Source organism: Oenanthe melanoleuca, chromosome 5 (genome assembly GCF_029582105.1).
Source record: "Oenanthe melanoleuca isolate GR-GAL-2019-014 chromosome 5, OMel1.0, whole genome shotgun sequence".
Classification (NCBI taxonomy): domain Eukaryota; kingdom Metazoa; phylum Chordata; class Aves; order Passeriformes; family Muscicapidae; genus Oenanthe; species Oenanthe melanoleuca.
The window spans coordinates 21,390,510-21,405,187 of NC_079339.1; the positions used below are offsets into that span (position 1 = coordinate 21,390,510).

Genomic DNA, 14,678 nt, shown 5'->3' on the forward strand with positions numbered 1-14,678 from the left:
TGAGAAAAATCAAATCTTTGTGTTCTAGGTTTTGCATTCTCGTATCAACAATGAAAGTAGTACACTGACGAAGATAGGAGTGTTTCTAGATCATGCCATGAAAAAGGTATGTCAGCCTGTCACGAGGTGAATTCAGAATTCTTACTTGAGATTTGTTTTTATACTTATAAAGTAGTCAGTGATGCACTAGAAAGGAGTGTATTTGCTGCCTGTAGCCGAGATGAAACTAACTTAAAAATCCATGTTTACAAGTAAAGGAGAAATATATAGAGAAGTATCTAAATTAGCTTAATGTGGACCAAACAGCCCTGTAGTTGCTTGTTCTTGTTGCAAGGATATGGAGCAGCAATATATTAGCTAATTCTGGCAGCCATTTGCTTAACTGGGAGAAGTAGCTTGGAACTGCTCCTCTGTCTGGCACCCCTTCCTGCATGCCTGCCTTGTGCTCTTCCTCCTCCTTCCCACTACCCTCCTTTTCCCCCTACTCTCCCTCCAAGGAAACCAGCCCTCTGTCAATCTTCTGTCAGGATAATTAGCACTCTGGGGCAAAGAATGTACCTCTGTATAGAACCCTGTGGAATGCCACCTCCATCTTGCGTGGGGCCTTTGAGAATCAAATGACAGGAAGCATTGAGAGAGACATTGACTCTTTTTGACATGTCAAGCTGATATTTCTCAATTTAACTTTCTTGTAGAAGTTGTGTCAAGGTATTATGTGTAGATAACTTTTTTAGTCTAAAATCAGTACCATTTACTATGTGCATCTGTCTTAACCAGGAGAAAAATGAGCAGTGGGAGTTGATTCCTATTATTATGTTGTTCAGAACAGTCCTATACATGTCTTACATACTAATGTCTTACTGTGCAGTGCATGAGTATTTTGGTTTTAACTGTAGTAATCTGTTGCTGTCATGCTAAAAGCCTGAACTTTTCTGTCTCTGATGTAAGAACACTCTTGTGTCTTACCTATTCTGCTAATGATAAACTACTTAAAGCAGGAATGCCACAGTTAGTTTCTTTGTATTGGGAAAGACAAAATGCCAATAACTTGCTGAGGATTTAGTTAGGGAGGTCGTTGAGACCTGTGAATTGAGAGTGATTCAGTGAGGAGTTTGGAATGAAGAACATGCAAGTAATGTTATGCATGTGCATTGCAAAACAGGGGTCATTAATAATCTTGAAATCATGGATTATGTAAGGTACTCCAAACAAAGAATATTATATAATGTTGATATCTTCCAGTTTATCTAGAACCCTAACCATATTTAGAGCCCTTCTGTGGGAGGGGCTTTTTAAAACCCAGAACAAAAATGTTCTTACTAACTCAACATACTATCATTGTTTTGCTTCCTTGGTCCTAGCTGCATGTTTCGTACTCAGGCATGCATTTGGGCTTCAGACACGTAGGTAGGACTGAAAATCCATTTCAGGTGTAGCTTTTATACTGTAAATGTTTTGTAGAATTGGGTAACACAGAATAGTGAAAATAGTAAAAACTGAAACATGTTTCTGAATAATTTCAAAGTGCATCTAAAAGTGGATGTTTTACCTACCTCTGTCAACCTGTCACTGTTTTTCAATTTCACTATTTCCCTTCTAGGGTGAGTGCTTATTTTTGCTGTTACAGGTTAAAGAGGAGGAAGGAATATTCAGGGTGTATTTGACACTTCCTTCATTCTTTCACCTGCCCTCACTTATTGCTTACTGTTTTATAATCTTTGGCATGCGTTAAGATACTGTTTAGTTGTCAAATTTCATAGCTACAATTTCAATAGCTACATAAATCTAAGAAAAAACAACTCTGAAACCTTACAGTGACAGGGAAAGGTAATATTAGACACAGGACCTGGAAGCAAATCTAACTGTAATTTAATAGCTGTCTGACTTTCAAATTCTAGCATTTTACATAGATCTGTGTTCTGTGTTTGTATCATTTTAAGACTCTGAAGTGGCCCACAAGTGTTGCTTCCTGTAGTGAGCTAACCATTATCCCATGTATATTTTAAGGGATTTTGTGGTCATGATGCAAAGCATTCATATGAGTGGAGTGTGAGCAACAGCTGCTACTAAATTACAGTTCAGCCTGTAAATCGTGTCCATTTGAGTAGAATAGGGCAGATTGAATAATCTGCAAATAGTCACAGCAAAGTCTAATTTGTGTCTAGTTAACAATGTGGTATGCAAGAGTGAGTTCTGTTTGCTTCTTATTAAAGAGCAGGCATTTCTGTCTTCCTGAGACACCTCTTTGTGGGTGTTTTTATCCTTTTCCCTGACTCTCCTATAGCCAGAAGATCCTCTATGGCTTGTGCTTAATGAAGCTGGATTGTACTGGCGTGCAGTTGGAAATAGCACCTTTGCTATCACCTGTTTGCAAAAAGCATATAATTTGGCTCCACATGAGTATCAGGACATCCCTCTGGTCAATCTTGCTAACCTCTTATTTCATTATGGTCTTCATTTGGATGCCAGCAGGCTCCTGCTCAAGGCTTTGGCCATCAATGCCTCTGAGGTAAGATGATGGGGTTTGTGTTGGCTCAGCAGTGAATGTGTTTTCCTTCATTATATTCTAAATACATGTTACTTGTGTTTACCTGTACATGCAGTTCATCTTACAGCTTGTGATTTGCTATGGATGTTAATTTTCATATAAATTCTTGAGTGCACCAGGGGTAATGCTGATTGTTGAGAGTACAAACATCTGGAGAAGTTCTTTTGAATCAATGACACACTTTCAGCCTCCCAAAACCTGTATTATCAACAGTGCCTCCAAGGAATTTAATCCAAGTGTTTGGCAGCATTTTAACCTAAAACAGAGATCTGTCAAGCTGTCAGCATTGTATCTTGATTCTTAAAACCCTTAGTGTGTATGCCACAAAGATCTTTGACTTTATAGATATCTTTCTGTGAGACGACTTTTTTTCTGTATTTGTCCTCAGGTTTTGTCTATATACATAGAGGAAAACATGTTCTCATTGTTTGGTGGCTTTACTTCCAACCATAGATTCAAACTGGGTTTTTTATTTCTGAACAGGAGCATGATAAGCGTTCTGTAGGTTGTCACCTATGTCATATAGACAGTTTCTTTATAAGCTGTTTGAACTACTGGACTGGCTAGAACAGTTGTGAAAAGAAAGGGGAAGGGAGTGGCATAGGAGGGAACACCATTACTCTAGCAGATAATTTTGATCTCACATTTGAGATGCCTCAGTGAAGTTCAAGTGACTTCTTTCTTGTGCTTCTACCTCTGTAGTTAGACTAACAGAGTTTAAACCTGGCAGGCCATCAGTCACCTAGCACATTAGAAAGCTAAAACCAGGATAAGCTTATTCAACGTGGCATTCAGAAACAAATTTTCAAGTGTTGGAAAGGAATGTCGTCCATTTGGGTGGCAGGTAAGAATGCAGAAAGAAACTTCAGGAAGAAGTATGCTTGAATGATGTGCCTTAAGAATAACACTTGAAAACACAGCCTTGAAGGGGAGGAGCCTAGCAATCCTTAGGACCATGCTGTGTGAATAGGGCTTCTCTTAAAAAAATACTTGCAAATCCTACCTCATTACAGTAATACGTGCTCCTGTTTTTTTCAGGTGTACTCAGGCCTGTAATACCTATTGTACTAGAAAAGCTGGCAGGAGGCATTGTACTTGAATGATATTTCCTGGAATATAATGCAAAGGAAATACAAATTAAAATTATTTACAGCTACTGGGAGTAAAAGATGTGCTCTAGCAGCAAAAGCAGTTAAAAAGAGAAAAAAATCCTGTTGCTCAGCTTGCACTGTTTTTTAAATGCAGTTTAGTAATACAAGCTGAGTTGGAAAAGTCTTCAGCTACTCCTCAGTCTTCACATTTGTAGATAATCAATGTAAAAAACCGTTTCAGTGGGAAAAACGGCTGCTAAATTACGATGCTACAGTCATTATTCTAGCAGCATACTGTTAATTGCAGCACATTACTTTGTCTAAGTGAAAGACTTCAGTCAACCAATAAATGTAATGCTTTACTGTGTGCTGAATTAAAGTGTTGAGTTCTACCCAGTGAAAAAGGTGTTTATAATCTTTACTTTTCAAAAAAATTGCATATTTAGGGATAGTAGCCAAAAGCAGTAGACAAAAATATTGTTTTATAAAGAATTGAAAGCCATAAATGTGTGGCATAGGCTTGTGTGGCATGGGTATTGCCAGTAAGCTAACTTTGCTGAGGTAAATCTGAACACTCTTGGCAAATGCAATGCATCTGTCCTGCTAGAGCACTAGTGATATTTTTACTTTTTTGTGGACTTCGAAGGATTCTAAATTGTCTTTGCACATTTCCATTTAGTCATTTGGTATTCTCTGCAGTAAGAATTATATTTCTGATGGTTAAAAGTAAGTACTTAATGCTTCATTTCAGTTTGTGTGTATTTAATAGCTGGGTGTTTTTTATTGTAGAAAGATGAAACTCCTAACACAGCCCTATGGCAAAACAGTTTTTGGTTACAACCAATGCATCAAGCTGTTAGTTCTCTGTTTTAAGAATAGACAGTGCCTGTTTAAGAAGTTTTCTAAATTCTTTCCCACCAAATTTGGGAGGGTGTGGCTTGACAAGGGTTTTTCCTTGGCTTCAATCTCAAACAGTGAACATGCTTATGCTGCAGTGTGTTGCTTTTCTCTTCACAGCCCCTGACTTTTCTGAGCCTAGGAAACACGTACCTGGCTCAGAACAATATTAGTGGAGCACTGCAGGCCTTCAGACATGCACTGGATTTGACAACCAAGTGCTTGGAGTGTGAAAGCAGCCTGAAGATGATCCGCTGTTTGCAGTTTTATCCTTTCCTGTACAATATCACCTCTTCTGTGTGCAGTGGTAAGCAACTGCTGAAAGATGGACCACAAGTCAGATAATGTCTGTTTGCCTTGGGTGCTGAAGATTTTTCTTTTTCCCCAAGTTTCCACCCTTTTGCTTTACAGTGCTTTCTACCTTTAAGGATCAAGGTTGAGACATTGCTGTTAATGGAAAAGTTACAGTCCATTAAATAACTGCTTGAGGATGACTTCTTGAATATCTAGAGGGCTTCCACTGAGTGCAAATTACTTCCTGACTGTCAGTAATGCCTTAACAGCACCACCAATATCTCTTACTGGTAAAGAGGAATGCTGGCTTCAGTATTTATGGAAGTGCACATCTACTGCTAGGCTGCTCAACAGCCCCTTTGTACATCCCTTCACATTTTACAGTCAGCTGGATTTGTTTCCTTAAAGCTGAAGAATTTGATGAAGAGCAGTTTAGTTTTAATTCATATCCTTTCACTGTGTTCAGCACTTCGGGTGTAATTTTCTAGAGTTCAGTCTTCAAGGAATAGAATGTCTTGTGTCAGCATTATATTATTTGTATGGGACCTGTGAGCACTGTCTTAACACTCCAAAAATCTGTAAGAATGGCTTAGACTCTCCCCCCAAAAAATTATTTAAATATTTTCAATAGAATTATTTATTGTCATTAATTGCTACTTATATTTTAAAAAATAATACCTTTTGAAGATAGATTCTTTCATTTTATTCAATCCCACTGAATATTTTCAGTACTTTGTCTGTACTTGAATATGGCCAATATGATACTCATGCACAATCTTGTGTGATTAATTTATTTTAATTAATTTATTAATTAATTATTAATTTATTTTCTAATCCTTTCTATCTCAAATTGTCATTAAGGTATCTTTCCATCTAATATTTTCTTTATTTTCAGGTGTAAACCCCACCAGAGAAATGCTTGTGATATTTAGCATTGCTAGGACTTCCTCTGAGGGTTTTTTTAAATTCCCTTTCCAGTGAAAAGACATGGAGAAACCTCCTCTGATTTAGCATCTGGAATTGAGCTGTCTAAACACTGACTAGAGGCCTATGTCCTGGTACAATACGGATGATGCCATCATAGCTGAAATTCCAGGACTATGGCATTAAAATAATACTGCTTTTTATGGCCCGGTGCATTTTGCTGTGATTGAAAGCCTATCAGCTGTGCAGAGAAGTGAATGCTGTTTGGCTGAGTGGGCTGTAGTAAGTGCTGTAGCAGCCCAACTGATGGATCCCTTGCTGATACCCATAATGTCAACTCCTATGCTGGTATCTCACAATGAATCTCTTAACTTCAGATTGCCCTGCTGAGAAAAATCCTAGGAGATACTGTAAGCAGTAATGGAACTTGCATATTTGATCACAAGAGGCACGCTGTTCTGAAAAAAAAACCAAAACAATGTTTGTTTACTTAAGGTCTTTTAAAAGTGTGTATCTCACAAGGTTAAAGTTATTCTAGTCAAACCTTAGTCATAGCTACTGTATTTTGAAGTTAAGCAGAAAGCAATTTAAAAATACTTTCACAGAACAGAAACAGTAACAAGTAGTGGGTGTATCTGAACTCCAGAGTTATCTTTGTAAACTTTTGTTTTATATACTTTTCTTCCTTAAACTTGTCATAGTGTAGTTTGCTTGATTCTTGACTTCTGCTTGCATTGGTTCCTGATCCTGGATGTTCATTTTGAGGTCAGCTGTTACAGCATATGCTGTTTAGGAAGTTTGTGTTTCTTGAGTATGAGGGAAAGCCCATCTCAAAAGTGCTTAAAAGAAAAGTGGTATCTTGGCCTTTTTTTGTCAACTTGGCCACTGGTTAGCAAAGTGAGCATGAATATATTCATCTGGTGCGTTGGAGTTGGGTTTTGATCAATAAGAAATTTGTAAAGTTGCTAAATCAAGAGGGAGCTGAATATGCCTTAGCATGTTAATGTGTTCATTCAATTTCAATATTCCATTATTTAAGCATTTTACTCTGTATTTATATTATTTACCTTTTTCTAGGACCCTTCTTGTCGTAATATTTTTCATTTTTATTTATAATATCTTTTAGGTCATCTTTTGTTTTAGTTCAAGAAACATGAAAACATAAACCTGACAAATAGCATAAATATTCTTTGTACATTCTTGTGCAGAGTAAACACAGTGTTTAATTGAGTCTTGATATGTTTTGTGGTTTAAGTCCATACTCAAAATATTAAGATGGAAAGGTAGATTTACCTATCTTATTTGCATAAAGTTTGGGAAAATATTTTTTTCTGTAAACTTCAGCTGACTCAATATGAAAGTGAGACTAAGTCTCCAAAACAGAATTTCAATAATGAATACTCAGAAGTCGTATTTTCCACTTAAAAGTATCCTGAAGTTTTGAGAGTCCTCTGTTGATCCTTCAGTCCAAGAAAAACAGTTGAAAAGAGATTATTGTTCACTTATGGCATGTCATAAATTATTTGTATGATATCTTATGCTGAGAAATTTGCCAGGAATTTGGAGTGTCAGATGTTTCTCTAGTTTAATATCATGTTTTGATGAGCATTCCTTCAGTATTTCTGGCAGTAACAGCAGTAGGCTTCCTGTGCTTTGGGTTGTAGGCCCATGTGATAGCTGTGTTTTTGCTTCGCCTGTCAAAAGCCTCTGTTCATGAAATCTGAGCTAAGTAGCAAGACATGGAATTCCTTGTTCTGCTGCCGTGAGCCATCGGCAGAATCCAGCAAATGGTCAGTGGGAGTTATATGCTGGCATGAGATGGAATATGGGATCAAAAATCTGAATTCATGGCCTGATTTTTGATTACAGTATGTGCTTGGTGTTTATTTCAAATAAGTGAAATAGGCATTTTCTCAAGCATGTTGGGGTGTTTGCTGTTAGCACAGGATTTTAGAAGTTTGACACACTAACACTGACTTTTTGGATGCTTGCTTATATGTTCTGTCTGTACTGCTGCCTGGTACATTTTTTTAGTAACTTCCCTCTGGAATAGATAGATTATATTTCAAACCCAAGTCACTTCATGCACATGAGAATGAGGATTCTTAGACCAACACTTTTCTGTTTAACTTTTGCCTCCTGTATTCAAGTTTATATAAATGTTTGTTTTCATTGTAAAGTAATTTCAAAATCTGCAGGGGTTTTTGGTGGGTTATTTTTTCTTGTGGAGGATGTGTGTGAAGTGTCCAAAGTTATTCCAACCCTATCATCTGTGACATGTATTTTAGACAGCTGCAGGAGTTCAGGCAGTTGCATCTAATACAAATGCTATACAGCAAGAGCCCACACAGTGCCTTATTCCCAAATACCTGAGAAAATGGTTGGAAGACTTAATTGTTCCAGCATTATCCTGTGGTGATCCTTCTAGAGGTGACTTGGCAGTGTTAAGGGTGTTGCTACTTCAGCTGTTAGGTTACTGGTGAGTCAATTTGTGAAGCATGTTAAGAAACTTTGTGTTGCTTTACAGATAACTTCAGCAGCTGTGTCTGACACAGCTAACAGGACCAAAGTCGAGGGAGTGTGAGTTCTGTATGAATGTATGTGCATGCCACCAAGAAAGCTGCATCCTTGTACTTAGAGGGAGGGTTTGTGGAAGCAGTTCATCCTTCTTCCTCAGAGTTAGTCCTGTAATGGGTCCGCTTTTGGCGTGGCTTTAGTGCCCTCTTGTGGTACCAACACTCTGTGCCACATGAAATCCAAACTCCTGGTTCATTCCGTCTATTTCTCCTTAAAATAAAACACGGGAAAGGTGCTTCAGTTTTTATGTGTATGGACTTCCCTTTATGCCTCTGCACGTAGGTTCTTACAAGTTAAAGTAAGTTAAAGTTAATAAGCTTATACCTTTAAGCAAATTGACCTAAGGGGGAGAGATTGACCTGAAAGGAGAATCTCTACTTGAAACTCTAATAGCAAGCTTATGACACATTAAATAACTTCCTTGAATCAACATCCCAGTTTAAGCCTTGGACACTAGTTTGACAGCTACAATCACCTCAAGTCCCTTTAGTGATTTGAGATACACAAACATTAAGCAAAAGTATATCATTTTCTTTACAATAGTGTGATAAGACACAGGGATACGAAATAATTTGCATTTTTGAATGCACCTTTCACTTAACTGAGTTATTCCCTACCAGTTATGACTGACTTGATAGTCCCAGCAACAGACTGCTAAATTTTTGTTCCATATCCTATAGCATGAGGTCCTCTTAGACATTTTTATCATAAAAGTAGTTGCCTCCTTCTCAAGCTGCTGTATCTTGTTTGTCCAAGGAATGCTTATTACTTACAGTGTTAATGGTGTTACATTAATGTTAATGGAATAAATATCCCTAAGATGTTTACTGTTGGAACAAAGGATATTGAACTTAGCTCAGAATTTAATGGTGTTTAGTTGAAGCAAAAGACCAGAATCTATACCAATTATATGGGATTCTGAACTGAGCACTTCCACATGTTTAAAATTCAGCTTTATCTCATCTTGATTTGCATATTGGCAGAATTCATGAGTGCTCCTGAACCTTACTGAGAATACTGCATATATTGGTACTCTTACTTTGGGTTTGGTGGGATCTGACCGTTTGTTTCTCTGTTGCTTTTATTCTCTTTCTTGCCTTACGGTAAAGTTTACCTGTATGAACAGAAGAGTCAGCAGCAGAAGGGTTTTTAAACAATAAGCAGAATTCTACAAAGCTCATGAACAGCTTGTCAGAGCTCTCAGAAATACATCATGGCAATAATTTGCCGTGGTCATTTAGCGGTAGCATAGAGAAAGTGGATTTTGTGTGTAACAGTGGCAGTTCTAAGATCATTGTTATCCTTTGAAATTAAATACTCAATTGCCTATTGCTGCCCCTTACGTGCACAGGAGTGCACCCATGTGCCTACTCACCCTGCAAGTTCCTCCTGGAATCTGAAAATCAAGCTGGATTCTTTCTCCCTCTGGCAGCCAAGCATCTCTGGCAGGGGAGATCAGACAGTGACTCTCCATCTGAAAGACCTGGTGGGTGCCACACAAGTGACTCTAGGTCAACGTATTTGGGCTCTGTAGTGCTGAAGGCGTAAAAAGAGGTTAAATTTTGCTTGTGTAGAGTGAAAACATTTTGCAGAATGCAGGTAGGTGGGAGATATGGAGAATGAGGTCTGCTTTTTGTCCTGGTGGAAGCCAGCATCCCTGGGAAAGTGAGTGTGTCAGGAAATGTCAGATGTGCTTCTGAGTGGAAGATCTTGGAGAAATCCGTGTGAGAATGTGCTCTGTGAGAATAATGTGACCCAGTTATTTTGGGTTTGTGCTACTGTTTCTGCACCACTAGCCCATTAAGGGAAGAAGAAGTTCCCACAGTCTACTTTTGCTGCAGTAATCTTAGAATATTAATGATATGATCTTGAAGATAGTTGACCAGATGCAGGCTTCTTGGTATTTTTCACTCCTTGAAGCCTGATTTATACTGATTTATATTTCCCTGAAAAGTCTTCATGTTGTATGTCTTGAGTGGCTGAAGGAAAATGAAGGTGAATGACCTTGCCCTAATGACAAGCTTATTTTGAAACCTATCTTTCCTTTCCATGTATTTTGCATGTCAAAACTATATAAAAGATGTATAGATTGAGATTCTTAAATTGAAAAATAAAAGAATGGGATACTGTGTTAAACGTGGCATTTTTAGCTATACCAGCATCCAAAGACTGTGTACCCACTGCTTATGCACATTGCTTCCAAGCTGCTGCTTGCTGGAAAGCCATTAAGAATCTTAAAGGTTTCTGTAAACAATGCATGATTCCTTAAGTATATCTCTGTTGCTCAAATGTCATTCTCTTTTGCATGTGTTAAATATGCTAATGGGTGAGTTTGTTTTGCAGCTTCTTTCATCATGCAAAGTATGTCTTGCTATCCTACGTACATGGCCTGCTTGTTTCCTGCATGGCAGTGTACCTGACAGCTTCTCCCAACAGTCATCTGTCTCACTTTGCATCATGCTCTGTTAAGGCTGGTATACTTGCAATATGTAGTGTTCTGTATCCATTCTGTCTTATCACAAGATCAAAAGGCCATTGACTAGCAGAGGAGAGAGGAGAAAATCATGGCCTCAGCTGCTGGAGTGACTGAGGAAATGAGAATTGCACTGTGGAAGGAAATTTAGAACTGTAGGAGAATTCAGTGAGAGTTTACTGATGCAAAACCATTCAGCATGAAGAAAAAACAGTACAGTATTAAACTAAATATAATATGACATTTCCCATTTTTATATGCCTTTACAGTGCAAAAGATTCTTCTTCATAAGTTACCTGGATCTTTCCTTTACTTGAGCAATAGCTGCATGTTCATGTAGGAGGAGGAGAATTGTCAGGCACTACTCAAAGGGAAAAGATTCTCCAACTAAATTTTCAAAAGTTGATCCCTTCAGTTATCAGATGCATTAATATTTCTCCGCAATGCATGTGGTGCTTTTCTGTGACAAGAATGTAGAGAAAATTATAAATTTGTTACTGTGTCTTCCTCTCTGTTGGAGAGGCTGTCTTTGCCAGTGGCAGTTACATGCAGCTGCTGTAATTTCTTACTGAACCTCAAGAGGATAAACCACCTAGAGCTGCACCTGTTAAAAAGGTTCCAACAACTGCATGTGTTTAACAGCCTTTTTAGGAGGAATAGTAATTCCCCAACTACATCTACAGGGAGATGTAGTTTCACAAACATGTTCAGAGTTGAGCTGTACACACTGAATTAATGAGTTGGTTAAAGCATGTTTGGAGGAGAAAAGAACACATGGTCCCCATATTTGGGAAAAGTGACAATGTGTAGTTTAGTGTCAATAGCAGGTGTCTGAGACCTTGAAGGCTGTATTCACTTGGCTTAAATCTGAGAACCTGTAGAGTGGTGATGTGTGGCCTCAGCCTGTAATGAGTCATGTGGAGGTTGTCTCGAAGCAGCATGCAATGCCATGTGCTCAGATTAAAATGAGCACTGCATGCTGAGCCATGGAGTGCCAGGCACTTAACTACCCCTGATCTGTCTGCTTTATTGATTTGTTTTTTCCTTTTAAGGTTGTTTGCCTGGTTCATGTGAGTTTGTGTTGTGCTCTGACTGTCCTCAAAGCTTTAAATCAGTCATCTGCTCTGGCTACTAGAGACTGAAACTAGGACAGTTCAGCATTTCCCTAGAGGAAGAGATTGAAGCTTTTTGAATGTAACCATTTTGGGGAGAAGGGACATTCTTTCAAAAGTTTTTAGTCTTTCTGCAGTAACTATCCTATGGCTTTGTACTGTTCTGGCAGTGTGAGGAGAGTGTTTTCTTGTTGAATTCTAATCTAGAGTGGTTGGCAGTATTCTTGTCAAACATAACCTTCTGCAGTTATTCCTTACTTAAGAAAAGGCTTCACAACCATCAACACCAGGATTTTATTTTTTTTTTATTCTATTTACAGCAACAGTTCTGCTTTTTAATGGATTTGTGTAGAATGTACCTTGTCAGGCAAAATGCCAAGCACTTAAAAACTCTCTCAGATTAGCAGGGGACAGGCCTACCTGGCCAGTTAACACTGGCTTGCTGTTTGTCAGTATCTCTACTTTGATGTCCAGTTATGAGGAGCAGTTGCATGGATATTTCTTCCAAACAAATCTAGAAATCATCACGGATCAAGTCTGACTGTGAATCTGCTCTTGCTGAGTACTATAACCTAATGAAGAGATACACACAGAAACATAAATACAGGCTATCAAAGTAGTTTCTCAGAATAAAAAATATGTCATGAGGTCTCTGTGGTATATTGTTTAAATTCCAGTATATGGTGCAAACCTTACAAAGTGGTGATAAGACACACACATAAGGCCTTTCCTCGGCTTTGGAGTTTCAACCCTATGCATTCAGAGAAGTGGGAAGCTAACAGTTATCCATAGTGGAGTTATTGACACTCACAGAATTCAACTGTATGGTGCCATTTCTCAGTAGAGCTTACTGTTGTACCTAAAGTCCTTCTTTGACTTGAGTTCATAGATACTTAGGATCTAAAAAATATGTGATGTTTAGAGTAACAGATATGTGGAAAATAGGAAAGAATAGAGCAAAAAAATGCAGGCCACTGTAGGCTTTGCTTATGGTAGTGATACTTAAACTGAGAATTGTCTTTGGCTTGATCATAAACAGATTTCAGAATTGTATTGTGTACAGGGGTGTAAATATTAGCCATTTAATACTCACAGCAAGCCTTGTATTAGAGTCTACTGTGGGTGAATGTTTATTGCTAAGAAATTCATAATTAACTATTTTTTTATTTACAGTAAAAAATCTGGCCTGAGGAGAAGTCACAAAGGACAAGCCTTTGTCTTCAGAACTTTTATGTGCTTATTTCTCTTGCTTTTTTTTCTCTCCCTAAAACAAACAAGAAGAAAAAATCATTACCCTTAAGGCACAGACTGAAATCAGACTGGAGGGCTACTTACTTTCCTGCTCTATACATAGAAACAGGGTCCTCTGAAAGAGATATTTTCTAGTTATCTTTTCTTCACTGACAGGATTGGGCGGGGGCGGGGGATTACATTTAGATGTCTCTATGTTTTAGGCCCTATTCCTGCCATTATAAAGTAAGTTTCTGCTTCTAGATGTGCATCATGAAAAAAATAAGCTGCTATTTTAGTGAGTAGAGAGGAAGGAGGAAGCTGGAGGCTTTAGGTAGTCAATCTCTTTGATTTTCCCCTCCCTGTTGCTGGGAGGAAGGTTGACATTTTCTACTCTGTTACAGAGTAGCCTACTGAATTCTTCAGGATATTTTGCATGCATGTGCCTTATTAAACTGCATTGTGTTCTAGGTTTGTCTTTCTTTCTAATTTTTTCCCATGTTTTATTTATCACTGCTTTATATTTCATAAGGAGAATTTTTGTATCTGTTCACCAGAGACTGGTCTATTGCACAATGGTGTGAGGTATTTCTCAGTATGATCAAGAAACCTGTTTATATATTGTTGGCATTTGTGTGTTTTGAAAGGTTTAATCAGAACTGCTGTGATGAGACAAATAGATAACCTTTAAATCTATAGCTAAGCCAATTTAGAGACAGCTTTTTTGCTACAAGTCAGATTTTAAAACTTCTTAAAAGTGAGAACAGTTTCACCAGATAAACCTCTTAACTGGGAAACTGTTGTTGCAATAAATAATAAAAAAGAAAGAACTTCTGCATGCTTAGTTTTGTGTGCTTTGGTCTAAATTTTGATGGCATAAATTATCATCCTGTTTTTTGCTATGCATCAAATGAAAGGTTTTTATGTAGCGTTTTCTTTGACTATTCCTTTTTGAGCATGCCTCTCATCATCTTTGAAGAAGGGCAACTGGCTATCAAAGGGAGGAATTTATGAAAATCAGCTTTTTAAATACTTCATTTTGCTTTTCATTATTTGTTTTCGATACTTCACTTTTTCAATCAGCAGTTTGTCCCGTCCTTTGAAAATATTTTTTTCTGTTCTGTAAATTCTGGCTTTTCAAAGGAGGATTTATATTAAAGGGAAAAACTAAAAATTAACAAGTAGTTTTTGTGTGTAAGGAGAAAACATGTTAAAAGCTTAGTTCAGAATTTGGGCGCTACACTCCTTATTCTTTTCCAGTACCCATACAGCTGCTTATTTTCATCAGAATGGGAACTTACTGCAATCTCTCTTTTGTTATCCAGAATTGATTCTATGATGATATGTGGGTAGTAGATACATCTTTTTAGTGGTTTATCCAGTAAGCAACTGTAAAAGGCACTGAAGGTCTGCTGATGTTAATGTTCTGGAGCTGTGTCATGCATGGCTGAAATCAGCACTGATACTGTTAGATTCAAGAGAGTAAGACTGTCCACTGCTTGGTTGCTTTTCAAGTCAGCAGCAAGGTTGTG

The 14,678-nt window shown here is 37.8% G+C and overlaps 1 protein-coding gene across 2 annotated transcripts in view; it reads left to right on the forward strand.

Annotated features, from left to right (window-relative positions):
• Nucleotides 1-14,678, forward strand: part of TTC17 (tetratricopeptide repeat domain 17) — a 54,166-nt gene that overhangs the window by 22,202 nt on the left and 17,286 nt on the right. For both annotated transcript variants that reach the window (XM_056494102.1, XM_056494103.1), the window contains exons 14-16: nucleotides 29-106; nucleotides 2,285-2,509; nucleotides 4,657-4,843. In XM_056494102.1, coding sequence (XP_056350077.1) covers nucleotides 29-106; nucleotides 2,285-2,509; nucleotides 4,657-4,843 — 490 coding nt within the window. The remainder of the gene's footprint in view (nucleotides 1-28; nucleotides 107-2,284; nucleotides 2,510-4,656; nucleotides 4,844-14,678) is intronic.